Source organism: Rhinichthys klamathensis, unplaced genomic scaffold (assembly GCF_029890125.1).
Source record: "Rhinichthys klamathensis goyatoka isolate OS25496 unplaced genomic scaffold, OSU_Roscu_1.1 h1tg000053l_1, whole genome shotgun sequence".
In the NCBI taxonomy this organism is placed as follows: Eukaryota; Metazoa; Chordata; class Actinopteri; order Cypriniformes; family Leuciscidae; genus Rhinichthys; species Rhinichthys klamathensis.
In genome coordinates this window covers 2,085,273-2,112,344 of record NW_026606598.1, presented here as the reverse complement: position 1 = coordinate 2,112,344, position 27,072 = coordinate 2,085,273, and the positions used below count along the sequence as shown (strand labels likewise).

General features: G+C 37.7%; 1 protein-coding gene across 23 annotated transcripts in view; it reads left to right on the top strand.

Moving 5' to 3' along the window:
* Positions 1-26,029, top strand: part of kcnma1a (potassium large conductance calcium-activated channel, subfamily M, alpha member 1a) — a 220,815-nt gene extending 194,786 nt beyond the window's left edge. For 9 of the 23 annotated variants that reach the window (XM_056248111.1, XM_056248122.1, XM_056248112.1 and 6 more), the window contains 11 exons: positions 4,512-4,635; positions 5,862-6,086; positions 6,548-6,740; positions 9,744-9,857; positions 13,095-13,178; positions 14,715-14,845; positions 17,127-17,321; positions 17,676-17,794; positions 19,312-19,536; positions 20,782-20,810; positions 22,594-26,029. In XM_056248111.1, coding sequence (XP_056104086.1) covers positions 4,512-4,635; positions 5,862-6,086; positions 6,548-6,740; positions 9,744-9,857; positions 13,095-13,178; positions 14,715-14,845; positions 17,127-17,321; positions 17,676-17,794; positions 19,312-19,536; positions 20,782-20,810; positions 22,594-22,745 — 1,591 coding nt within the window. In that variant the 3' untranslated portion in view covers positions 22,746-26,029. Of the gene's footprint in view, positions 1-4,511; positions 4,636-5,861; positions 6,087-6,547; positions 6,741-9,743; positions 9,858-13,094; positions 13,179-13,365; positions 13,889-14,714; positions 14,846-17,126; positions 17,322-17,675; positions 17,795-19,311; positions 19,537-20,781; positions 20,811-22,593 lie in introns of those variants that run through there. The other 14 variants (XM_056248127.1, XM_056248126.1, XM_056248118.1 and 11 more) reach the window with 4 other exon arrangements.
* The last annotated feature ends 1,043 nt before the right edge of the window (positions 26,030-27,072 follow it).

Below are 27,072 nucleotides of genomic sequence, written 5' to 3'. Positions count from 1 at the left end.
TTGCTTTAAAGTCTCAGCTGTCATCTCCCCCCAGTCCCATCCACATGTAGTTCTTAAACAGCGGTGGCACTAATGACGGTGCCAACCAATCAGAGACGCCAGCATGGTTACTTAGCCTCGGGGCTCTTCATCTATTGTGGGAACCCCTGTGAGGAGTGTTTTTCGTACTTAAGGCCATATGTGAAATGTATCATCGCAATCAAAAATGAATTCAAATATTACCTTCCTTTTATCCTGTCCGCTAGAATTATAATGCTGCTAATTGATTTTGACTGATAAAAGGACTTGCTTTCCGCCCATGTGGCCAGGAGACGTTTATGCAGAGGTTGTAAAAAATGCAGAGACAATGCCCTCCTTTGCACATCATAATGTGAGAAAGTGTTGCTGAAGGTCTGGAGGAAGGGGCAACTTTCTGCAAAGTGATAGCCAACATGCTTGATATTATTTGTTTTCACATTTCGAAAAATCAGTTAGTCACTTTCTCTAAGTTGTTATATAATATAATGCCAGCATGATGTTGCAGGCTTATTATTACTTTAATAATAGTTGTAAAATGTAATATTTAAATGAATCTTTTACATGAAACAGCAGTTTTAATTGTATTTAATTTTCAGTCTAATATTTACTTTTAATTGAATTATAAAAATTTTTTATTTAACATTTTATTGTTTTGTTTAAAAAATAAAGATTTTTATTTCATTTTATTTTGTTTCTTTCCATTTGTGTGCCACCCACAAGGCATTTCGCTGTAGCGTATAAAGAGTAACCCAGACAGAGGTCTCCAACATTAATCTCTCCCCAAAAGAAGCAATTATGTTGAGTTGTACATACTGTAAACTGCCAGCCCTGCAGAGGATCTCGCCCTTTAGTCTGCTTTCCAAGTGAAAATGATCAATGTTCAATTGTTTCTTTTCGCTCTCAGTTTTAAACAATAAACTGTGAGAGGAATGAAAAAAAAATAGCTTTCAGCGATTGCTCAGAAGGATCTTTTTATTCCTCAACTTACAGCACAAAACTGTTTTTCTGAGCAGATTTGAAGGTCCCCGTTTGCCATGTAATGTATGCATCGGCTCTTTGATCTACAAGTGATAATAATTCTTGGGAGTTATTTACCCTGTTTTGAAACGCTTCAAAGCGGTGTCAAAGTTTTCTGTGCTTTAGGGTGCCTGTGTGTTCAGCTGGCTCTTGGGTACTGGATGACAGGTCCTCTGTTCTAGGTGTAAGCTTTTTCAAGCCAAAGCCCTGCAGCGAAACATCAAAATTACCAAAGACAGACCTGTGGACTCCCTCAACCTGTGCCCTGCTTGTCAATATATTACAACATACATTAAATACCTCGCCTTTACAAGGTGCGTTTTATGCCCAATGAAAAGCGATTGTTTGAGGGAGCCTTAGGGATACTTTATTCAACAAGCAGGAAAGGGAAAAACAGCCAGAGTATACCATATCAAGTATGGTTTTTACAGGGTTCTGCGCCTCCAGGCTGTCGTAAATAAATAATGATCAACAGATTGGCTGTGGGTTTTTGAAAAGTATGCCTTTGTCAGTTTGCATGATAGGGAAAATTTTCAAAGCGAGGAGCTGCTTTCATAGGCTGCTGGAGAGGGATTCGGGGAGCCAGTGACTGCCAAGTGATGCGCTGGAATAGCTGAACGCTGTTTGAAAAGCAGCTCGCCCGGCTCTCAGGGCAACTTCTGTTCTCTCTCGCTCTCTCTTTCCCCAAATGCACGACTAGGACGCTCCTCTGGACATACCAATTAAATGGGGAACTTTTTGTCCTGCTTAGGGTACCCGATCATTTCCTATAAAGTTCTCTAGCCCTTTTATTTTTAGCTTAAATGTCTATTTTAAATGAAATAAATGTATTTCTGGGTGTTTTAGTTGCAAAAGTTGATTCAGAATGTCTGAAATATTACACAAGAGGAGACACAACACGTCTAATTGTGGGAAGTCACAATGCATTTCTCGGGTTCCCTAGCAGCAGCGAGTAACGTCACATATTTTAGTGGCATAGTGGCATGGCGCGTTGGATTGTGCTTGTGACTGGCAGGCAGCTCTGACAGCGGGTGAGAGATAGCTATCTTGGCAGAGGTGCACTGCGCCAGTCAGTATGTTGAGGGGAGATTGAAATGACAGAGGTCCATAGAGTGAGTGGTGAAACATGCGCCACGTAATAAAATATTCAGTCAGGGTGTAAAAGCACTAAATGCTTTCACTCTTATTAGCACCTGCACACAGTCTGATATCATCTCATGCACGCATGCTAATTGACACATTTCTGATGTGATATTTTAGCAATCAAACACAGTCTAAGCGGCGCGTTTCACTGAATTAACCTGCTTAGGAAGGTGAGAGAGGAATAGAGGGAAAAAGTAATTATGAGGTTTGTAAAATGACTAGAATTTCCAGGTTTTTACTACCACAAATCTGTTGTTGCATTTTGTCTGTGAAGTCGTTGAATATTGAAATTAGTATTTGTGCTTCACATAACCATGCAGTTATTTTAAGTGTAAATTAATTTTCCGGAATATTATCTGACATTATGCAAATATGGAAGGTGAGGCAGAGGTCCCATCATTCATTATTAGAGTGATTAACAAGGGCCTAATGCAATTTACAAACCTCATTTAGTGCTGTGTTAATTACAGGGTGTTGCAGAACAAGGCATAACAGGCACAGTATTATTATGTCAGTTAAATTACATCACATTCATGAGATAAAATAATACACCCTGGTGTTAATAAATAAATACCTATTCATTACAGTGCTAAGTCCTGTAATTTATTGGCTGTGCTCTATATTTAAGCTTCAGACCATCAAAACTTATAAAGCTGAGCTGTTTCGTGTAATAACATTTTATTTATCATAGATATATTATATATACATAATCAAATGGTATCTTGTCATTATCAGACAGGACTAGTAAAAAAAAATAAAAAAATTGTTGAAATCCTTTGTGATTGGTTGTTAATCTAGCTCTGTGGATAATACTATCACAATAGCTGGGTCGAGCAGACTCTGAGAAAGCATGTTCCCCTGCAGCCGTGTCTTAGAAATGGGGCTTTGTTGTCTGCCCCGAGGCCATTTCCTCAAAGGCAGCCTTTTTGGCCCATCTCAGGCCCGGTAACATGCTGCACTGTGGGTTTTAGTTGACAATTTTATGCATTTACAAGGGTTCTGTGGTCTTTCACAAAAACTGCCCCTGAAATCGTGAGTATCTATTCAAGAGTCACTGAGGGAAAACAAATTGTAATATACCTGAACTAAAATACACCCATAGCACAAAGAAATGACTCTTATATTGCTATCTAAATCAGATATTGTGAATATTTAATACATTGCCTATCCCTAGTAGTTATTTTAATAATTCAAATTTATTGGCAAATTTTTTTTTGCTATATTTTTATCTGCATAAATTTCAGCTACAACGGGCTGAATATTTATGCAAACAACAGATTTTATTTCTTTGTTTTAAAGAATATTATATTGCAGTAATTAATTTTGAGTTTCATTGTTTTTGCATTTATGATAGAAAACAATTTGAAATTCAGTCAAAAGCGATAATATACATTTTATATATCTGATAATATACATTAGAAAAAGTGATTGGTGTTATATATTCTTGTATTGAGTATATTAAACTGTGCAGGCGTGTCTGTATTGAATACTACCAATAATTCTGTATTTGAGGCAGAGAATGCAACCATAACAAGCTCAAAACAGCACTCCACTATATGTTTTTGAGTTGCTATTCATACCAAACAACCCTAGACCAGACATCAAATGAACATGGCCGCACATTTGGTTTGTGAATTCTGTTTTTCAGTTGTATAGTTCAACTACTGAGCTGTTTAGAAAGCTTTCAAGGGAGTTCACTAAAATGAATGCGAGCTGTACCCGAGTGCTGGGACTTCTTTCACGGTCAACATGCTCCTCAGATCAGCTTCAGCAGGGCGCGCTGATATAGGTTAGCCTGTTTGGACGTGACATGCTGCTGAAACATTAATGGCCTTCAGTTTGGGGGAGCAAAATGTGATTGGGCAAATTCCTAAAATATTTAAAGTGCGCCTCTGTTAAAGCTTTTACCGTTGGACGCATCACGTCAGGAGTGATGCGGAGTAAAAGCCGGTAATTGGCGTTCCATTCTGGTGCCACTCAGTCACTGAAGTGCTCCGGCTCCATCTCTTCCACTCCAGTGCTGTCACCGGCGCGGACACTTTGATGACTCTGCAGTCTTGGCAGCCTGGAGAGAGCGGCAGTTATGATGGAGTCCAATGCACAAATTCAATCTGACAATGACAAGCCATGTCAGCACAAGGCTGTTTACTGCTTATTTATTGTCGATAGACGTCTATTGAGATGTGAGGAAAGTTTGTCCTTTGACAAATGTCACAATTAAGGCCAGAAGATAAATTCCCACTGTTGAATTTTTACTAACCTGCATTTGCAAATAGGGCCAGCGAACATGTTTTCTTCTTACACGTTTTCTCCTCCTCGTGCTCTCTTTTCAGACATGACCCTCTGCTCATTCCGGGAAACGAGCAGATTGAGAACATGGATGCTAATGTGAAAAGATACGACTCTACTGGAATGTTTCACTGGTGTCCATCCAAAGAAATTGAGAAGGTCATTCTGGTAGGTATCTTTCTAACTGCAGTGTGTTATAAGTCACCTAGTCACAAGAATTTTACCTTTATTGTTTCAGAATTCAGCACATTTTGAGTGCAATCTTAAGAACTGAGAGTGAAATAATACCATATTTACATCATATAATATTCATGCAATGTTCTTGTAGCACTATGATATCACTGATTTTGTCCAGTTGAAAACAAACAAAAAATACATAAAAACTGTTCACATCTCATTTCATTATCAATCATGCTCAAATTTAATGCTGAATCCAGTGTTTTAAAAGCAGTATTATTAAATCTCGCATTTGTTATTTTACTTTAAGGGAAAACAGAATAATATCATGTTCTTTTACACACACAAAACTAAATGAACGTCATATATATGAGAAATAATAATAAAAAAATAATAAGATTAACAAAATGAAGACTATATATATATATATATACAGTGTATATATATATATATATATATATATATATACTATATATATATTAATAAAAGAATATATAAATGTTAATATTAACATTTTTATCAGGCTCCTATGTATAGGTTTCTACCCAAGTACCGGCATTTCTGAATGGGCTGAGGCTGGGTTTTAGTGAGTTTGAAGTGAAAGTATTTGATATGTGTATATACTATGTGCGGAGAGCATTCACTCAGTATTATTATCTCATTTTTGCATCGGAGGTCTTCAAATAATAAACAATTAATAAAATGTGTATAATTTTTAGTATTATAAATTTGTCATGTTGTCACAATTTGGGAATAATTACACAGAAATCACTAATGATTCCTCAAAGTACCCAGGGTCACTGTAGTTTTGAATGTATTTGCAAAGTGTGACATGTTTAGTTAGTGTGTATGTTGTACAGTCAACGGACATTTCATATATTTGCACTTTTAGAGGCACAATTACTGAGTCAACATTAAATAAATATCTATGAAACTAAAGACAGTTATACATTTTAGAATTGTGCATATGTATGCTCATTGTTACAATTTGCCATTTTGAGCAAGTGCATTATATATTTACCCTGTAATCAAAGCTCTGAAAAACATTTGTGTTCAGACTTCAATCAATTAAATACAGCTTTTGCATTTTCTGCCCTTTTCAATTTTAGCTTGCAGCTTGTTTTGTTTTTTGAATGGGTGGCAATATATGAGCTCTTATTCTATTCTTGCTGACGAGATTGTAACTGTCTTGTTTGTTTCTGGCTTTTTCACCACAGACACGCAGCGAGGCCTCCATGACGGTTTTAAGTGGACATGTAGTAGTCTGTATATTCGGAGATGTCACGTCAGCTTTAGTGGGGCTTCGAAACTTGGTGATGCCTTTGAGAGCAAGCAACTTCCATTACCACGAGCTAAAGCCCATTGTGTTTGTGGGCTCATTAGATTATCTGAGAAGAGAGTGGGAAACCCTTCACAACTTCCCCAAAGTCTCCATCTTACCTGTGAGTATACACGCATTGTAAATGAGCCTAGAGCTTTTACACCTGGAGAAAACAAGCTGTCTGTAAACGTTATGCATTCATGTGACTCAAGGAGTAAGACTTTATTTTGCAGCAGATGTTCCCTTTTACAAGCTTTTTGCATGGAATAGCGCCACCACAATTTGTTTTCAAGTGTTGATGTTCTGGCGGCAGGTTCCTGTGGGTCGTGTGAATCTCAGGCTTTGCTTCCTGCTCTAGTGCTTGTTAGCATCGCCTTGACTGAGTATGAAAAACGAAGCCAAAAAGCTGCCGTCAGCAAAGGCTAGCCTTTAGATTAGACTACATCTCTTCTTCCCTCAGCGCATAGTTAGATCAGCTGAATGTCACTGCCTTTAGAAAAGTAAATACTTGTTAACTAATTTCCCTGAGCTCTGTGCCGTCTTTAATTTGTTTTTCTCTTTCTTCCTCTCTCTCCGCTGAAGGGTACGCCATTAAGTCGAGCTGATTTAAGAGCCGTCAACATCAACCTCTGCGACATGTGCGTTATCCTGTCAGCCAATCAGAACAATATCGACGATGCTTCACTGCAGGACAAGGAATGCATCTTGGCGTCTCTTAACATCAAATCTATGCAGTTTGATGACAGCATTGGGGTCTTGCAGGCTAATTCCCAAGGTAAGGAGTGGCCAAGAATACTTCAGCACATAGAGAATACCTCTCAAGAGCTTCAGACTGTGAAACCAGCACTTTACTGTGTGCTTTCAAAGACAACAAGGTCCAATTATATGCCCAAATGGTTTAATAAAACAAGGGGAGACATGAATTATCAAAGAATAAAAGCACGACTGACATTTCAAATGTTTGTTCATTAGGAAAGACAATTAAACAGTCATTTAGACACTTTATGCAAACATTAAATGTCTATGAAACTAAAGACTGTTATGCATTGAAGAATTTGCATTTCGTGCATATGTATATCCATTATTGGAAAATGCATGCAATTCTGAGCACGTGAATTATATTTTTCCCTTTATTCAAAGCTCTGAAAAAACCCCATCCCTAACGTTTTTGTGCAGATTGCAAATTTGCCTCCGATTGCTGGACCGCAGCAGATTTGTTTGCCGACAAATTGACTCGAACAGATTGTTTATGCATTCAGATAAACATGTAACCCTCTTGTGCCCATCAGGATTCATCATCATTAAACAGACTGTACAAATCAGCAGCTTCACTCTCTCAGCTGCTCTTCATTACGTAAATTATACACCCCGCACAAGCTGGCCCACAACAATTAACATTTCAACCATTATTGAGTATCTACTTTTTGCACAGAAAGATGGATTTAAAGCTTCAAAATGACAGCTTTCAGATGAAATGTGTCCAATATTGTCCCAAAGGCTCGCGCTGAACAGTGTGTAGTGTTGAGGAAGAGCACATCCCTCTGCTGTGGATGATAATAGATGGTAATCATACTCTTTGTGCACGTGAAGAAAACGTCATTACCAGGCCCGGAATAAATCTGTTTGAATTGTCTGTGCTGATTTAGAGGAATTCTGATTTCAAAGTGGAGTTGAAAGTACTTCAACCTTATTAGTGACTGAAAGCATAATCAAATTAGCCAAAATATTATGTGTAGAAATTTGTGACTGATTTCTAGTCTGTGCACAGATTCCATGAGTGCTTGGTCATTACTACTCTCTCAATTTGTTTAACTGAACATCTGGCATGATCAACAGCAGAGCAATGTTGTGTAATAAAGAATTATTTCATTAGCACAGTGTATTAGAACATAATTTATCCCGCAATGAACAGTTTTCTTGTTCTCCGTTCATTCCCAAGAAAACTTTTGCAGCAATAAAAATAACAAATTATTCATGTTTTTTCCCCCAGATTGTAGTTCCAACTTGGCAAATATGTTGTTTTATTATTGTTTATGTTACATAATTACACATCATAATCACATTTTCTTTGATAAAATCAAAATAAACCATATAAATGTTTAAAAAAAATGAGATACAGGTGTAATAAATTACATCATACCACATCACCTTGGTAAATATTCTTGCCCTCAGAACCTCGCCGTTTCAGTGCGGCTTGTTAAACTTGCACAGAAGGTGTTATTGAATAAATCAGCAAGCCTTTTGCCAGGAGAAAGTACTACACAGGACACTGCTATCAGTGCTTAAGGCGTCTTTGAATAAAGTACACAAAGTCCAGGCTACATAATGCATTACGGTTGAAAACAACAAACTAAAGCAGAATTTATAGTGTGACTTTAAGGTCTGTGTGGAGGGCGAATAACTTTATGAGGTGTGATTGATGTGCAACAATAAACACAAAGTTGCACAAGACCAAGTGAGATGTGGTTATACTTTTTATTCCACTTTTTAAAAGATACGACAGTTTTAATGTGTTTAAATTCTATTGACATATTCCTGTATAAATATAACCAGAAACGATAACATGAACAATATTTATCTCTTCTGGAAATATTGGAGATGTTCCTCAATACTATTGCTTGACTTCACAACTGTCTTTATCTACTATCACATAGTATTATCTTAGTTTGGAGTTGCTCGAATATGAATTCTGGTTAACACAGGCACATACCAGCTGTCTTATTCAGTTTTATAGAGATCAGAATATTTACTTAATCTGGTTATGAGAGAATATGACCAAATTCTGATATAATAATAATATTCTTGCATGTATATGCAGTCTTTGAATTGTTGAGATGCTTTTATAATGTGCAATATTTGTACACTTATCCAACATATCTATGAAAAATAAACAATGAAAAAAACAATACAGTCAACAGTACTATTGCTCTTCAGCATCCAAATTGCTCTTATTTATAAGCTGAAGCAAAGATGTTATTCAGAATGCCAGATGGTTGACTCTGACTGTCACTGCATATCTGATGTCTTCACAATTCACACAACAGGAGACGTGATTATTCTCTGCACATTTAAGACAAAGTCTTAGTCTCTCTCTCTCTGTTGTGTATTCTTTTGTTAAGAGCTATAAAGAAAGCTAGTCTATTGAACTTCCCCATTGAAAAGAAGGACAACCTCTTGTACAGAATTCTGCAGGCCTTTGAAAACTTTGTGACCTGAATCTTTTCCCTGCATTATATTTGTCACTGTAAAAACTATACGCTTGCATTTTTCTCCAGTCGATGGATGTCAAAACAGGGCCAATGCATTATGCATATAGCATTACTGATTTAAAGTGTTTACTTGTCAGCTTGAGGAAATGCAAAAGTGTCAAGTCATGTGAATTCATACTCTTGTCACTCCTGCTTGTATTTCATGGCATTTCACATAAAAGGTTTTCAGGATCCACTTCACCAGTTTTACGGTAACAAAATGAACAGCATATAAAATTTATACCTGCTGGTTGATGGAAGGCAGCTAATGCTAAATATGCCTGAGTTGACCCTTAGAAACGGATGATCTATATTTCACTGTTTTAGACTAGCATGACAGTCCACTCGTATCCTACCACCACAAACTCTGCAATATGTGCAGTACATTTAGAATCGTACAAAGAAAATCTTATTTGTATGGTCTGACTGTCATGGCAATGGTTTGTTCACCATTGTAAACCTTTTTTTTTTTTTTTGGCACTGTAAGCAGAGTAGAGAATTTGACAGTCTCATTCCTCTTTCTCTTCCAGGTTTCACACCTCCGGGGATGGATAGGTCATCTCCAGATAACAGTCCAGTGCACGGCTTAGTGCGGCAGGCATCCGTCACCACGGGATCAAACATCCCGATCATAACTGAACTCGGTGAGACACGACTGCAGTCATACTGCTAACATGTCAAAGTCAAGTGAGATTAGAATCTAAACTCCCCTATCAAGTCACACTGATGTGTTTCTTGTGAAGTATGTGTCTGTGATGTGTGTAATGGCACACCTGAATATTTCACCGACTGGGTCAAAGTTGTGCCTTTAATGCACTGGAAGAAACCTAGACTTATAGGGAGAGAGAAAAAAGCATGTAGTAGCAAAATGGATTCATTTATAAATAACAATGAGGGTGGCACTATTCCCATGGTGGGGGGACTCATGAAAGTTTTAGATCTCAGAGGGCACTAAAGCACCAGAGACCGGCTGCTCCAACTCTCCACTGACCCAATTACACCAGAAAAGCTGTGAAAGAGAATGGGCCTTACAGACACTTAAAACTTCATTCAAAACACGCTCCTCACACATACACATATGTTCTGCTAAGACATACATTAGATCCAGAAGTCCTCCTCCCTGAGGGGTTACAAAGTCCTACATCTGGGACACACAGGGCCTGGTTTACTAAAGGTTTGCTGGCATTTTCATATTGTAGTATAATCATTAGAATTTTATATAAAGGCTCACCATGTCATGTGTCCTTAAAAACATTGACTAATACTTGACATTGACTAATCGAAAAACTAGAGTTTGACTTTGTGTTGAAAGGATATTTTCAGCCTCTTGACAGTGTCCTTCTGTAATTCAAGAAGCAAAAGCTGGATATTCAACCTAATAATACAAGAATTGTAGACATGCTAAAAGTGTAGTTAACATAAATTTCCACTTGTTTATCGTGATGTGAATTGGTTATTTCTTAAATCAATATTCACATGTTGTTTTCCTAAGCTACTCCGATAATCATGGCTAACAGGAAATCTGAAGTGCTCTCAAAATGAACTCAAAATGGAGAATAGTTATTCTTAAAGCACTAAAAGACCTAAACATTTAGCATTTACGGTAACACTTTATTTTAGTGTCATTTTTACATGTTACATGCCGTTTCTATAGTAATAACTATAAATAACTAACAAAATTACATGCAATTACTCTTAAACCAAACCAAACCTTAACCCTATAGTAAGTACATGCAGTTACTTAATATTACTCATTACTTAAATGTATAATTACAGTGTAACAACGGCACCTTAAAATAAAGTGTAACTGCATTTACATACTGACAGCAACGGAAGTAATGGAATAAAGTTTCCTTGTTACACGTCACATGTAGTTACAATAGTAAATACTATAAATTACATGTAACTAACTTTAAACCACACCTTAATTCTAAACCTAACCCTATAGTAAGTACATGTCTTTTATTAATACTCAGTATAATTTATAATTGCACTGTAACACAGACATCTTAAAATTAAGTTTAACCAATATCACATATAAATCCCATATTAAATTAAATCAAAATCAATGGATAATATTTACTACCATTCAAAAGTTGGGAGGTTAGTTTGATTTTTTTCTTCTTTTTTTTTGGAAAGAAATAATGATGCTGAAAATTCAGTGTTGCCATCACAGGAATAAATTACGTTTTGAAATATATTAAAAATTAAATTTTAAATTGTAATAATATTTAACAGTATTACTGCTTTTACTGTATTTTGATCAAATAAAAACAGCCTACAACACACACACACACACCCATATATATATATATTAGGGCTGTCAGTTAAACGCGTTATTAGCGGCGTTAACGCAAAGTCTTTTTGGCCTAGCAAACTTTGTAGTTTTTTTCACATGCTTTTGCAACAGGACGCGGCATGCGCGGGGCTGCGCTATGAAACCCATTCATTTCAATGGCTTGCGCTGCGCGAGGACGTTTTGTTGCTTCGTCGACCAAAGCGCAAGCGGATCTAGCTAGACCGGAAACAAAACAACAGGCACGCCGCACACACTTCTTTGGGATTGCGAGCCGGCCAAATAGTAGGTTAACGTTATGTTTTGAATGGATGACGAGCGCGAGACGCCGAAATGGATGCCAATAAGATTCTGAATGGAAAGTTTACTTTTAAAAAGTTGCCAAATGGTTCCATTGACGAGACCAAAGTGATCTGTGTGTTTTGTCGTTGTGAACTGAGCTATCATCATCGCAGCACGTCCAGTCTGAAATGCCACTTGATGGCCAAGCACACACACACACAGCTGATGCGAATTCTCCGCCCCCTCATCAATATCAGGACCACGTCAGTATTTCTTTCACCCTTTTATTGATGGACCGTGTTACATTGTGTGAGAGATTACTTGCTCCAAGTGAGAATGTTAGTGTGAAATTGAACACGGTATATGCCAATGTTGTTTCCAATAAAAAACATTTGCACAAAGCAAGCCGATCCACTTTTCCATGTTGATAAGAGCATTAAAATTAGAAAAAATAATGGGACAAAAAGAAATCAAGAGACATTTAGAATAGATAAAAATGTGCGATTAATTGCGATTAAATATTTTAATCGTTTGACAGCACTAATATATATATATATATATAAATGTCTATGTATACTATATATATATATATATATATATATATATATATTTTGTTTTTTTGTTATTTAATGTATTTTATATGTTGTGTAAAATGTGTGTCTTCTTGTCATCATTAAATTATAGTATAAATAAATATATGGGCCATCGGCCACTGTCTAGATGTCGGTATCACCATCAGCCATTTAAAGAACTCATATGGATCGTCGGTTCAGTGGATCAAACTGATACTGAGGTTTAGCTGTAATAATTTAACTAGAAGATCTTTGCAGTTTGAATTTTTTTGTGTGTAAAGGTAGCATAAAAGTCAGTTAAACATAATTCACAGTTACTTTTTGAAACACATCTTTATCAGCAGATTGCCAGCAAACCGGACATATTCAGTTCTGTACACAAGCGAATCATTGATCGTCAATGGAGCTCCTGGTAAATCAGGCCTGCAGTATCAGTGTTGGAATATGTGCGATTACACATTACACGTTTTTCTGTTCTAAATGGTTCATAGTAATCTTTCCCCTATTTGCAGTGCAGTAGATACCTAAGCTTGCACAACATCCCCGTTATCATGAACAAACACGGCTGAACTGTTCCATGGAGTTCTTACAGAAGCGATTCATCCTGACGCTGTACCTTTAGATTTCTAATCCCACTCTTGACATGATACTCTCTTTTATGCTTTCTTTTTCTCTGGCTTTGAACTTGTTTCAATAACTGTCTCCCCTCAACACTGTTTTATCATCATTAGCTAAGCCTGGCAAACTACTGCCTTTGGTTTCATTCAGTCAGGAAAAAAACAGTGGAACCAACATACAAATGATAACAGAACTGGGTAAGCTGCGCCTTTGTCCTCCGCTAGTCTGATGCACTGCCTCCTTCATCGGCTTGTCTTGATTTCTCTCACTGCAGCTGAGGCCTGCTCCCATGGCATCACTTTGAACACATTTTTATCCTTAGTTCTGGTTGAAATTGACTGTCTTGTTTTGGCCTTTTTAAGGATTTTTTTCTTTCTTTCTCAGAGCATCACTAGGCCTTTGATCATGCGAGTCTGTCCTTGTGGCTGTTTCCATAGCATCTCCCTGCAGTTCAATTCTCTGGCCCGGGCTCCTTTTCATCAGCGGCCTGTCTGAAAGACTGACATTTCTCTTCCTTAGCTCACAGGAAGTCTGGGAAGAAATCAAATTAGAAAAAAAAAAAACAAAAAAAAAACATCCAGATCAAACCTTGCTTTAAGCTGTTTATTTTTATTTATTTATTTTGGTGCTGGCCCTAATCTCTGAAGCATAGATTTTGAAAGGGGGTGAAACAAAGATTGTGTGAGGCTGTGTTCAAACCGAACGGGATTTCAGAGCATTGTCTCTATACATTGGCCGCTGAGACCATAAACAATAGCCTTAAAGCAATCTGGCTGCTTCTGCTGTCCAACCAAAGATACCAAGCTGGTTGTTTTATATAAGTGGACCTAAATTCTTGCAGTTTGTCTAATACAAGAGTTCTCTATTACTCTACAATGGCATTTTGGCAATTGTGCATCACTTAAAGTAATAGTTTACCCAAATAATTACAATTCTTTCATCATTTATAAACCCTCACGTTGTTCCAAACACGCATGACTTTCTTTTTTCCGGTGCAACACAAAAGCAGAAATTTTCCATGCAATTACAATGAATAGGGATTAAGGCTTTCAAGTTCCAAAAAGGATAAAGAAGTTTAATAAAGGTAGGGTCATAATACTTGTACACTACAGTATATTCCGCATCTTCTGAAGTCATACAATAGTTTTGTGTGAGAAACAGATTTAAATTTAAGTCATTATTTACCGATAATCTTCCCCTCTTGTGATCTGTTAACGGCTGTGACTAGATCATTGCATCAGATTCATGATCAAATCGTGCGGATCAGTTTTGAGAACTAGAACCAAACAACTCATTGACAAGATCTGACTCAAAAGAACGACCCATTTGTAGATCAAACAGCACGACTTCTCTCGTGAACTTGCCAAGTGTAATTGGGTTGGAAGATTTTTTTTGTGTGATTAATGATTTAAATTACAATATTTTTCATAATACACATTTGGAATGACATGAGAGTGAGTAATTGAAGACAGAATTTTTTTAGTTTTTTTAAAAGTTGGATTCCACCATTTTTGGGCACTGCATTGTCCAGATATCAATATTTCAATATATATGTATCTCCAGAATGCATGCCCACTGACGTGCATGAAATTCTTTTTTTTTTTATGTATTCATATTTTATTTGTATTCATGGACCCGTTTACCAATGGTTGGTGAGACACACCACTTCACCATTTGCAGGACATTGGTTGTCTCTTCTGCACAGATGTAAAACTTCTGTCTCTCTACTGCAGTAAATGACTCCAACGTTCAGTTTTTGGACCAAGATGATGATGACGACCCAGATACGGAGCTGTATCTGACCCAACCGTTTGCCTGTGGTACTGCCTTCGCCGTCAGCGTGTTGGACTCCCTGATGAGTGCGGTGAGTTAGTGGCTAAACAGCTGCCACGTTGACACCCATTTACTGATTTGAATTCCTTTAAACAGATTAACATACATAAATCCTTTAAAGAAATTATCCCTGCTGAATAAGTCGATTTAGATCCTTTAATCGTGTGAAGGATCCTTCATACTATCTACTAGGCGTCAGATGATCTTTCCGTTCGCATTCAAAAGCAGCCAGTGATTTGGTGAACAAAGCAACCTGTCAAAAGGTGCACAGTCATTTCTCTCCCATCATGGCATGTCATATAAAATTACATGAAGGCATGTCTCACTGCTAATCCTCTGAAATAATGTATAGGAAAGAGACATCCTCCGGCTGTGCAGTGCTTTAGATGTAGGGCTCAGACGTTACCAGTAGGCAGAGGTTGGTAAATGAAATGCCACATTGATCAGACAGCGCTGTCAGCAGCGGTGACATCAAAAGGAAAGTTGTTGCCAAGACTCCTCATATAATGTGTCATGAAATAAACTTTCAAGAGTCTTATTAGATCTTTTAACAAGGTAAGTGCTCAAGTTTTCTTTAATGGTATGCCTTGACACGCAAGGTGGGCTGCTTTGGGGTCCAAGAGCTCTAATCTCCTAACAATGTCATCTTGGGTAGATTAGGAAGAAACGATACCTTTTTTTCCATTCCCCCTCGTTCTCTCTTCTTCTTTGCAGCTTTTTCCCCCTCACCACCTACGACCGCAGCTATCCCCTTAGCCATATGATGGCTTAATTCCAGTAGCTTTCACTTTGAGTGAAGCTAGAACAAAGCAGCCTTCAAGTGCATTTCACTGTGGACAAAGGTGAAGCCTGCTAATAGACAGCTCTCATCCATCATTGGGCTGAATGCTGCTGTCAGGGGCCCAGAGAGGTGTCACTCTAGCGCGAGCTCACGGCGACACAGCCCTCTGGTGCTCAAACAAACGACCTCATGATCCTAGTAGAATCTTATATTTTTACACGTTAATCATTCGACAACTTTATCATCAGTGACACTGAAGAACATTTGATGGACAAGATACAGTGGGGTCCACAAGTCAGAGATCACTTCGGAAGTCTAATATACAAAATCTTATTTAAACCTGCAATCATTATCAAAAGTTGTAAAACATGTAAAACACACTACTGTCTAAAATTGTGGGGTCAGTGAGAATTAACACTTTTTTTCAGCAAGGACATATTAAAATGATCAAAAGTGACAGTAAAGATATTTACATGAAAGCTACAAAAGATCTAAATTTCAAATAAATGCTGGTCTTTTAAACTTTGTTCATTGAAAAAAATCTCTCATGGTTTCCACAAAAATATGTTGATAATTAGAAACGTTTCTTTAGCATCAAATCACCATATTAGAATGATTTCTGAATGATCATGTGACACTGTAGACTGGAGTAATGGCTGCTGAAAATTCAGCTTTATGAATAAATGACATTTTAAAATATTTTAAAATAGAAAGCATTTATTTTAAATTGTATTAATATTTCACAATATTACTGTTTTACTGTTTTTGGTCAAATTCTTTCAACTTCTTTTAAAAACATAAAAACTCTTGCCACCCCCAAACTGTAGTGTATAAATGAAATGAAGTGAATAATAAATATTTGTTGGTCACTAATCAAATTGTAACATTGGCCATGTTAACAAATGCCAGATATCATGAATCATCAGGTTTTCATTAAACATATGGGGCCTCATTTATAAAATGTTGCATAGAAACCGTCCTACATTTGATTTTGCGTTCATTTCTCAAATGTGCGTACGTGTGATTCAGAGAACGAACCTCTCTTCCAGATGTGAAATTTATAAATCGCAAATGATCTTGAAATTGTGCGCAGCTGAATGGATTCAGATCTCCAAATCTAACTATTCTCTCAAACTGTTAGAAAAATGCACCAGTGGTCTCAGACCTCTGGACTCCACTGTACAAGAGAAATGTCCATGACATTGTTGTGTTATCTATTCTTCATTGTATCTAATCTAAAATTAGCAACAATAATGATAATTAAAATGTCCTTGTGTGCAAAACGCTCCCCTGTTAAGCGTGGCTGGTGTTACCAAAATGAATATGCGTGGGGAGGAGACAACAACAACAACAACAACAACAACAGCTGGCGTAATTGCATTCCCGTGTCTCTTCCCTTCGCAGGGAGTGAAATGCGAAAAGACAGATCAGGGTCTAGATAACAGTGCTCAGGACAGCTCCAAATTCCTGACTGTCTTGAGTTGTGACTCTAATGGTGCTCACGTCCGGATCCTCTTCTTTATCTTGGCAGACATACTTCAATGATAATATCCTCACCCTGATCCGGACGCTGGTCACGGGAGGCGCCACTCCGGAGCTGGAGGGCCTGTTGGCTGAGGAGAACGCGCTGAGAGGTGGCTACAGCACGCCACAGACGCTGGCTAACAGGGACAGGTGTCGGGTCGCCCAGCTGGCCCTATACGATGGGCCCTTCGCAGACTTGGGGGTAAGTGGACGGTTAAGAGGAGCTGACAAGTTTTGGCACTTTGCCCAACAGGGCTCGTTCCCCGTCCGACGCCTCCCCTACCCGCTAATACAAAGTGAACGAGCTGAACACGCAAAGTCTGTGGGTGAAAAATAATGCTGCCTTAAATCATGATATTTCTGTATCCAAGTAAGAATGCCACACATTTCATTATAGCAGTGTAGACATTGTACTAGGATACACATGCTGAGAATGAGACAAACAACTCCTGCTCTTGCACTTGCTGAAGTTGCTTTTGTCATGCCTGAAATAAGCATAAGTTGATTTAAATGTTATGAATGAACGCTTAAAGCACTATTTTGTGTTCTTTTTTAGGATGGTGGTTGCTACGGAGACTTATTTTGTAAAGCATTAAAAACGTACAACATGCTGTGCTTTGGAATCTACAGATTGCGAGATGCACATTTAGGTGCACCAAGCCAGTGCACAAAAAGGTGAGCTGTCCATTTTACCTATTAACCTCGGTGTCAGTAGAGTTTTAGTCCTTTATTTCACTAGGCATGTAATCCAGCCTACATTATTCCTATAAACTCAGTTCCAGCACCTAGTGAGCTCCCTACCTAGGCAACATAGAGGAACACCTGACACAAATCTTCACAAGTTTATGCTTGCTTATAAGATACACTAATTATTTTAATTTTTTTAAAGAAATCAATGATTTTATTCAGCAAGGGCACATACAATTGTTCAATAGTGACAATAAAGACATTTACAATAGCCGCTTTTCCACCATCGGGCCAAACTGTTCTCATTGCTTAACCGTTCCAGTCCATGCGGATTCGGCCCAGCCATTATGGATATGGTTTCATTTTCCACTGTGGAGCTGATAACATTCATCTCATTCCTCAGTAAACTCTTCTGTTACAAAGAGCTCTAAGGCAACTGTGTTATGGAGGATGATCAGAAATGTATTTTATTAACCCAGCTACAGAGAATGTGGCAACGGCACTAAATGCATTCTACCAGCATAGTTCTGCATGGTTAGCCTACTGTGCCGAGAATTCTGAGAATGGTTTGTAATCGTGTCGTGCCGAACCAAGCTCAAGTGGAAATATAACCGTAACCTTTCCTTACTATTTTTAAAACCGTTCAGCCCGACGGTGGAAAAGCGGCTAATGTTACAAAAGATTCAGATAAAAATGCTGTTTTCTATTTATCAAAGAATCTCTCCAAAAAGTATCTCAGTTTCCACCTAAACATTAAGCAGCACAGCGGTTTTTAACATTGATAATAATAAGAAATGTTTCATAAGCACCTATATTAGAATGAAATCTGAAGGATCATGTGACACTGAAGACTGGAGTAATGATGCTGAAAATGCAGCTTTATCATCATCACAGGAATAAATTACATTATAGAATATATTCAAATAGTCTGATAGTATCTGATAGTCGTGAGGGTATATGCTCTTCTTTCTTTCTTTCTTTCTTTCTTTTCTTTCTTTCTTTCTTTCTTTCTTTCTTTCTTTCTTTCTTTCTTTCTTTCTTTCTTTCTTTCTTTCTCTTCCTTCCTTCTTCCTTCCTTCCTTCCTTCCTTCCTTCCTTCCTTCCTTCCTTCCTTCCTTCCTTCTTCCTTCCTTCCTTCCTTCCTTCCTTCCTTCCTTCCTTCCTTCCTTCCTTCCTTCCTTCCTTCCTCTTCTTCTTTCTTCTTTCTTTTCTTTCTTTTCTTTCTTTCTTTCCTTTCTTTCTTTCTTTCTTTTCTTTCTTTCTTTCTTTCTTTCTTTCTTTCTTTCTTTCTTTTCTTCTTTCTTTCTTTCTTTCTTTCCTTTATCCACACAAAGGTGGAGTAGAATACTTTTTTTTTTTAATACACACTTAACATTTAAACCTGTTTAATATTATTGTAAGTGCAAAAAGGCAAACATCATAAAATTAATTTCTAAAATTAATAAAGCTTTATTTCCTCCTACATGAGATCCCTTAACATAAGTGTCATTTTTCCATGTGCACAGATATGTCATCACAAACCCGCCTTATGAGTTTGAGCTGGTGCCCACGGACCTGATATTCTGTCTGATGCAGTTCGACCACAACGCGGGCCAGTCCCGAGCAAGCCTGTCCCACTCCTCCCATTCCTCTCATTCATCCAGCAAGAAGAGTTCGTCTGTTCACTCCATCCCCGCCACGAACCGACAGAACCGCAGCAGCAAAGCACGTGAAGCCCGTGACAAACAGAAGTAAGTTGGCCTTTATTTCTCTTTTTAACCCAGTAGTGTGTATGTGTGCGTTTGTTAACTTTTGTGGTTTTAGCACACTTCGTACAAAAAGGATGTGTGTGTGTGGGCGTGCGTGTGTGCATTTGTACCCAGCGTTTGTTGTTCTGTTTGTGAGTTTGCTTCATTGTAATGTGCATGTGGCCCTTGCCTTGACCACACACTGAGCTCTATGACCATTTGATCATCGCCACATCGCCAGGACCATGCCAGCATCAGTCTGCATATCGCTGCTGCAATTGTACAGACACAATCAACCTAATTTTGGAATGTTAACTATATGAATGAAATTTGCAGGTCCCATACAGACCTCTAGAAATGTTTAGTTAATATTCATTATTAAGCTTAATTGTGTATAGTTAATATGGATTATTTTGAGTGAGGAAACGGCTTCTGTTTGTCTAATCATTGTTGTGTGTTTGTGTGTGTGAGAACTGCAAATTGCATCATCATGTTTTTATTCTGTGTTAGTGGCTTATTTTTAGTTATGCTCTAGTGATTTTATTTTAATGTTCCAGGTAGGGTATAGAGCCATTATCATAGCATAAATAGTTTCACACCATCCCTACATGCCTTGCAGGTGCAGAAACCCTTATGGTGTGTATTTCTTGTGGCATTTTGGATCATTTAATTGTGGATCATTTAAAATGTACTGTTTTGAAATCTTTATCATCTACAAATACAGTCTTTGTGAAGCTGTTGTTGAGACTTATCTCTCACCAGAATGGAGGAGCTGCAAGGCATTATGGGATGCTGTAAAACCCTGCATTGATTTCAGTGCCTGTTACGATGCGTGCCTAAAAGTTGTAATTCAACAAGATTTAGAGTTTGTAATATATTCCCCCTTTGAGAGAAAAAAGTAGGTTATATTAGTTAATATTCGAGATTTGAGATGCAAATGTTGTCCTTTTAAAGAGTTTTACAGTACTATCTGGATACAATATGATTATTTTAGATTCATTGTTTTCTTTAATACTAGCTACAAAAATTAAGAAGTTTAAAAAAGTATTTTGAATAGTTTGTAAATCTTAACTAATGAATTTATATATTTTTAAGAATCATTCCCCATTAGTGTAAAATAAAGATGGTTATGATTTTTTTTACATTTAAAATGTTAACCAGACTAAAAATGTAGACATATGATGTCAGTTATTCTGTTACTTGCCTTAAACACTGTAAAACTTACATAGACCACTTTTTTTTCTAAAGTGCAACAAGGATGAATAGAATGGGCCCAGGTATGCAAGTTAATGATTCTGCATGATACAGCACCTGTTGTGGGATCTTTTAATCATAACTTTGTCCTTTGTGGAGCACTGTTATGAGAGGGGATTTTGATTTTACTTTCCAAGAAAATCATGCCTACTTTTCACCTTTGCTTTCTAACTGAAAGCAAATGGCTGCTGCTACTGCCTAACTCTTGTCATGCTCAGGACCATCCCAGCATTGCATGCGGTTGACTATCATCCTCTCTCTATACCTCCGTCCATCTGATAGGTTCCAGTGATCTCTCTCAGTAGTCCCCTTGACTTATTTCAGTTCCTCTTGTTCATTTACCTCTCATTAGGTTTTCTTTCTTTCTTTCTCTAAGACAAACTGCATTGTGTGAGAGGTCAGTGTGTCTGCACATTGTTTCTGCAGGTAGTTAATCAAAATGTATTTGTTTGTTACGTCATCCAATTCAAAAAATTTATTTGTAAAATACACATATAATATAATCTGAATCATTTTCAAAGCCGTTCAATTAAATCCTATAATGAACTGATTAATAATAGTTACAAACAAAGCTGAATATATGTCAATATAACTAGTTAAATCTGAACTTTTATTAAATGTAAAATTCAAAATCATTGCAAAGATTCACAAAATAAACATGTATTTTATTTCATATTTGTTAAAAATGCATTATCTATTGATAGTGCCGACAGTAGATATTTCTTTTGAAAGTTTCTTTGAAATTTGAATAAATATTGTGTAAAATACATGTTCATTTCAAATAATTTTCTATCATTAAATGTATATAGATTCTTTCTTTTTTTAAACAATTTAATCTGCCATCTCCAGATATTGGTTGATTAACCTGTCTTGACAATATTACTAATTGTTGACGCATTGGTGGCTTTTGTCATATTTGCAGCTTTGCTACATTCCTAATAACATCTTTTAATGGTGAGTAAGATTACTATACTGTACAACCTCAAAAACATAGATTTGGTCCATTAAAAGTTCCCCCCTCAAACCAGTCGAAAGTGGTTTCACGTTCCGCTCTCGGTCTAAATTCACCTCAAATATCCGTGTGAGAGGGGAACCATGATGAGAGTCCCTGTGCTGCTGAAATTGGCTCTTTTAACCCTTGCGGAGCCACAGGATGTCTCGAGGCGATGTAAGTTCCAGCATCAGTAGTAAACTCAGGGGAACGGAGTGAGGTGGCTGACTCCTTGCACCACCTCAGGCACAGCTCCACTTACATCAAACGACTTCGCCGTGACACTCTTCCCCCCGTGGCCCGTCGCAGCCTGACACTCCAAGGTGTGCAGCACATTTCAAGTTGGAGGAATAGTTGGAAATGTTGGAGTGCTGGGAAATGACACCGCCTAGGAGAATGTGAATATGATGAGGACAGATGCTGGCCCTGCGCGTGGCTTAAGTCCGTGTAGAAAACATTTCAGAATAAAACACCTAATTTCAAAGACCAGATCACGTGAAAACTGGTACGTGGTACACGTCTTGATAGAGTCCTTCCTTTTGGCTACAATACACCCTTGTTTGAGGGCTGTAAATGCTTTTACATACCGTACATTTTGCTGCCTGATGAAATCGGTAATAGGTCCAACAATGTGTTTCACCCTGTGTCTTTCTGAATGTGAATTAAAGTTCATGTATAGAGAGAGAAAGAGAGCGTGGTATTCTTTTTTTTTCCTTTTTCTTTTTAAAAGAGAGATGCATGACCCTGCTTTAAAGATCTGATATTAACACTGTTTCTCTCGCCTTCTGCTTCTCTCCCGCCCGGCTGTCTCACAGAAAAGAGATGGTTTACAGATGAAGCAGAAAATGCATACCCAAGGAACATTCAAATCAAGCCCATGAGCACTCACATGGCCAACCAAGTCAATCAGTACAAATCCACTAGCAGTCTGATTCCACCTATTCGAGAAGTTGAAGATGAATGCTGAATGAATCCCCGGCCTTTACCATCACAGAGGGACTTGGGTCATCCTGGTGTAAAAGATGAGCGCTAATCGCGAAACGATGACTGTTGATGATGGAGACACATTGTCCTTCCCTTGTTCGACTCAAGGGTCTGAAGCGATCGAGAACTGGAAAGGACTTCCTATGTGTATACCTTTAATGTTACTTCCATACTTTTATAAATGTATACATAGTGATGTACATAATGACAATCAAGTAAGGATTGTATAGCCCCCTAGCACTTTTTGAAATTATGTTAACAGGCAAACAAAAGAAGAAAACAAATAGTACTTCCTGTGATTCTTTGCAATATCTCACCTCTGCCGTGACCTGACTCCATGCAGAGGGTGCTATAATGGAGGATGAGGGTCACTGTCGTTCACTTCATCCAAACACTACCCAAAGATTAGCCCCGCCGATTGAGTTGCGTATCTGTCGTCCATTTCATTTTGCACTACCGCGTAATAACTCGAGCACTGCTCACAGAAGAGTCAAAGCTTACCCTCGGTTCTCCTCTGAGTTTGGGCTGAAGTCACAGGCTGAGGCTGTTAAACGAATGGCTTTGTTCAAGGAAACGGGTGTTTGCGTGACTGTATTCATGCATGGTGTGTGCCGAAAGCTGCCTGAACGTTTGGCTCAGGAAAGGATGCCCATTTGCATCCCTACAGACTTAGGCACGTATACAGATGGAAACGTTTGCTGTACCTAATGCAAATGGTCGTCCCCCACGTAGCTCTTCGGAATTGGCAATACATTGAGGATATGCACTACTTCTGTTGATGTCTTTCCATCATACATGACTGTTGATGTGGGAAACTGTCTGTGATCGAGGCTTCTAACATGTTTGTTTGCGTCTGCGGCTCTGCTATTAATACAACTGAATGAAACACTACTGTCACCTGCTGATAATTCAACAATGATTGAGCTTTTACGTTGAAATAAAAAATATACAATTGAAAATGCCACATATTGCGAAAAGTGGGCATCATTGGTTCCTCCTTTGGGTGTAGCCACTGCCTGACACAGGGTTGGCACAGGGGCTGAGAAGTGCTTGGATGTTCCCTGTGACCAACTGTGATGCCTTAAACTCTAGACCGAATGCATAAGCTCAATCATAATGTTCAATTATCAGTCAGAGTTGTAACTTGTGGATGATTCTTGCTGTGGACTGAATGCATTTGAACGTCACTCACTTCTATCAAGGCTACACAAATAAGTTGTACCTTTAAAGTAGAACGTATACTGATACATATGCTTCACAGACCTTTGAACTTTGCTTCAAGTGCTCTGTCAGATTTATACATAAGTACATACTTATTTTTTATCCATGAGCGTAATCATTTTGTACTTATTTTTATACATATCAGAGAACTTTATTTCTAAATGTATCTTAAAGATATCGTAATAGCTACAGTGCACAGCAGTTCAGTTTTACCCCTGACAACACAACATATCACATACCATCAACTGGGACACGTCAAACATCTGTGAACCCGAGTCAAACCGGTTCAATTTCAGCCTTCCATCTGGAGTGCTCTTTGATACTCACATGGGCTGCTTTGAAGGACTTTGAGCTCTACTACTAAAACAGCATATATGCTTTCATTTTCATAAGCTAACAGAGATGAAAACCCATATTGAATGACTGATGGCACTTTTCTGTAATTCCAGGTAAAGTGATGTTGATCCTCAGACAGACATGAACTCAGAGATGTGCATGAGGAGGGGCTCTGCTCTTTCTGTAATGAGGGTAGAGTTATAGTGATATTAGCCATGTTTGACCTAAATTAGGTCTCGGTAAAGAGAAGAGCATGCTGATGTACTTGTGCAAACGTAATTTGATCAGATCAGCAGTGAGCTAATAGCCATATGATTGTAGATGCAAGAAAAGAGACATTAGCACATGTCCATCCATTGAGCAAAAGAATATAAATCTGGTGTATAAATTCTGCCCGTTCTAGTCCACATTTATTTTCTCAAGTAAAAGGATCTCAGCTTTATTGTTTGTCTATTGGACAATTAGGCTTGGTCCTGAAGTGATTTTCTGAATTGTGATTACATTGGTGTTACACTTTGTAGCAAGTAGATTTCTTAATAAATGAATAAAAAAAGAATAATACTAATGTGAGTAAACTGTATGCATAATTGGATTGTCAACATACTTGCTAGCCTGAAAAAAAAAGAGGAATCCATTGGAGTTAAATGTCCAATTTAAAAAAAAAATGTTCTTCTTCTATGTAAGGTCCTTTTCCTGTAATGAAACTACAAAGGCAGATGGCGCAGTGAAGACAGCAGGTTTCATTTGATGAGAAAAGTGTAGATGCACGTTGAGGGAAGCGGAAAGCAAACTAGCTCTTTCTTCGTGAGGATTATTAACCATCAGGTTTTAACATTCCATTTTGTCATCAGCATTTCAATCCATTACAATCACATACCCGGCTGTTTGTTTACAGACCTTTTTCTTTCTTTCAACACACATACTCAGGTAGCAATCCTGATGACAAAGCTACAAAATAAAGCTGGCTTACATTTTCTTGTGTTACCTTTTGTAGTATGAGGTGATACTGATATTTTCTTCTCCACTGCAACAAATGTGCAATGTTTTAGTATCATGCAATTTATTTGTACATCTTGTGAAGATACTACAGTGTACACATATCTCAGTTTCTACAGTGCCATGAAATGTATCTGTCTACCAGCATCAGTCAGTCATTGGTTTGTAACAGTGGATGAACATTGTGGCATCTAATACTGGCATGGAGAACATCCAAGCCATCCTTGCCTCCATGCCAGGACAGTGCCAGGCAGTGCAGGAAAAAACCAAAGGAGGAACGCTGTAAGACCCACTAGAGCGAAAAGTGGCATTCAAACAGGCATATGTGTCTATACAAGCTGCTGAAATCCTAGCACCTTGGTTATTGATACTGTAAAAGTCAAAAAAGGGGACAGCAATGGCTGAAGGATGCTGGGTAGAACTGACTATAATGTTTAGTTCGATCACCTGTCATTGTATTCAAGAGTGTTTTAATTAAAGTAACATATAAAGCAACCTTACTGATGTGCTATGTAATACACAACTGTCATATTTTGGCGATTTTATTCTACTGTAAAGGACAGATTTAAGTTTTAGAAACTGTATAAAGAAAATACACTGTAACAGAATAAATACTTGGAGGGGAATTAAGTCTTAACATGCTGAACTTGCATATGGATTACTGTTTTGTTGCTGTCTTTTCTTCCACTTCAATAAATAATCAAAACATCCATATATACATGTAATTATTGGCATATTCATTACAGGATTAAGGAGTTTCTCATAGCAGAATATGACTGATTTGACTACCAGACGTGAAGAAATTGATGGTGCTGAAGCTGATCTATACCTGACTGTCAAATATAACCTGCTGATAAACATACTGTCTTGTACAAAAAGTTTGTACATAAATTGTACATGGTTTCTTTTTGTATTTTCTCAATTAAAATTGATGTATTTGTGTTCTACAGGTGACTGGTATATTGCGTCATTACTTGATTTACGCTCGAAATTAGGCAATCCATCATTGACAAATGGACATTACAGTCCAAAAATATGTAGTGGTGTAGGAAACGGGGTGTACTGGATGCAGAGAACACACCTTTTCCCAAACATCTGCTAACATTTAAAAAAAAAAAGTGCTTACATGATGGATAACCCCTCTCACAATTTAATCACTGCACGTATCGCCTACATAAGAACGTGAGGATTTCAATTCCAAGTCATTTTATATCTACAAAGACACACTTTTATAGTTACAAAACGTGTGCCCCTCAATCTATGATTATGAAAAAACTATGAGTGTTATTAAACCTTTTATTAGTCTGATCTTACGTGCCTTGTCTTTTCAAAACTAAAGATTTGAGCTCGACCCGTGCACCAAGCCAAAATAAAGAGGAGGAAGCAGAACAGATGTTGGCTGCGCTCCTGATTTGTAGGCTGATAAGGGTGGCACCCTGTAGGTTTAAATTTATGGCTTGTTAGTAAGGACTGGCCCCTTTGTGAGATGTTTTCAAAATGATTGATTTACAATAAAGTGGCTCCCTGTGTGTGCACGCAAGCTGAACTGATTCAGATCGATTCGAGTGAAATTGATTGATCAGCCATTTAACTTGGCAGTATGTTTACTGAACGAAACCATGCAAGACTTATTCTCCCAGTCTCTTACAATAAAACAGAAACAAGCCACATATCGCAACCAAAACTATACTGCTTCTAACCACTTTCTATTTTGTTTATCTAAAATATATTAATAAATGGCAATAAAATAATCAGCT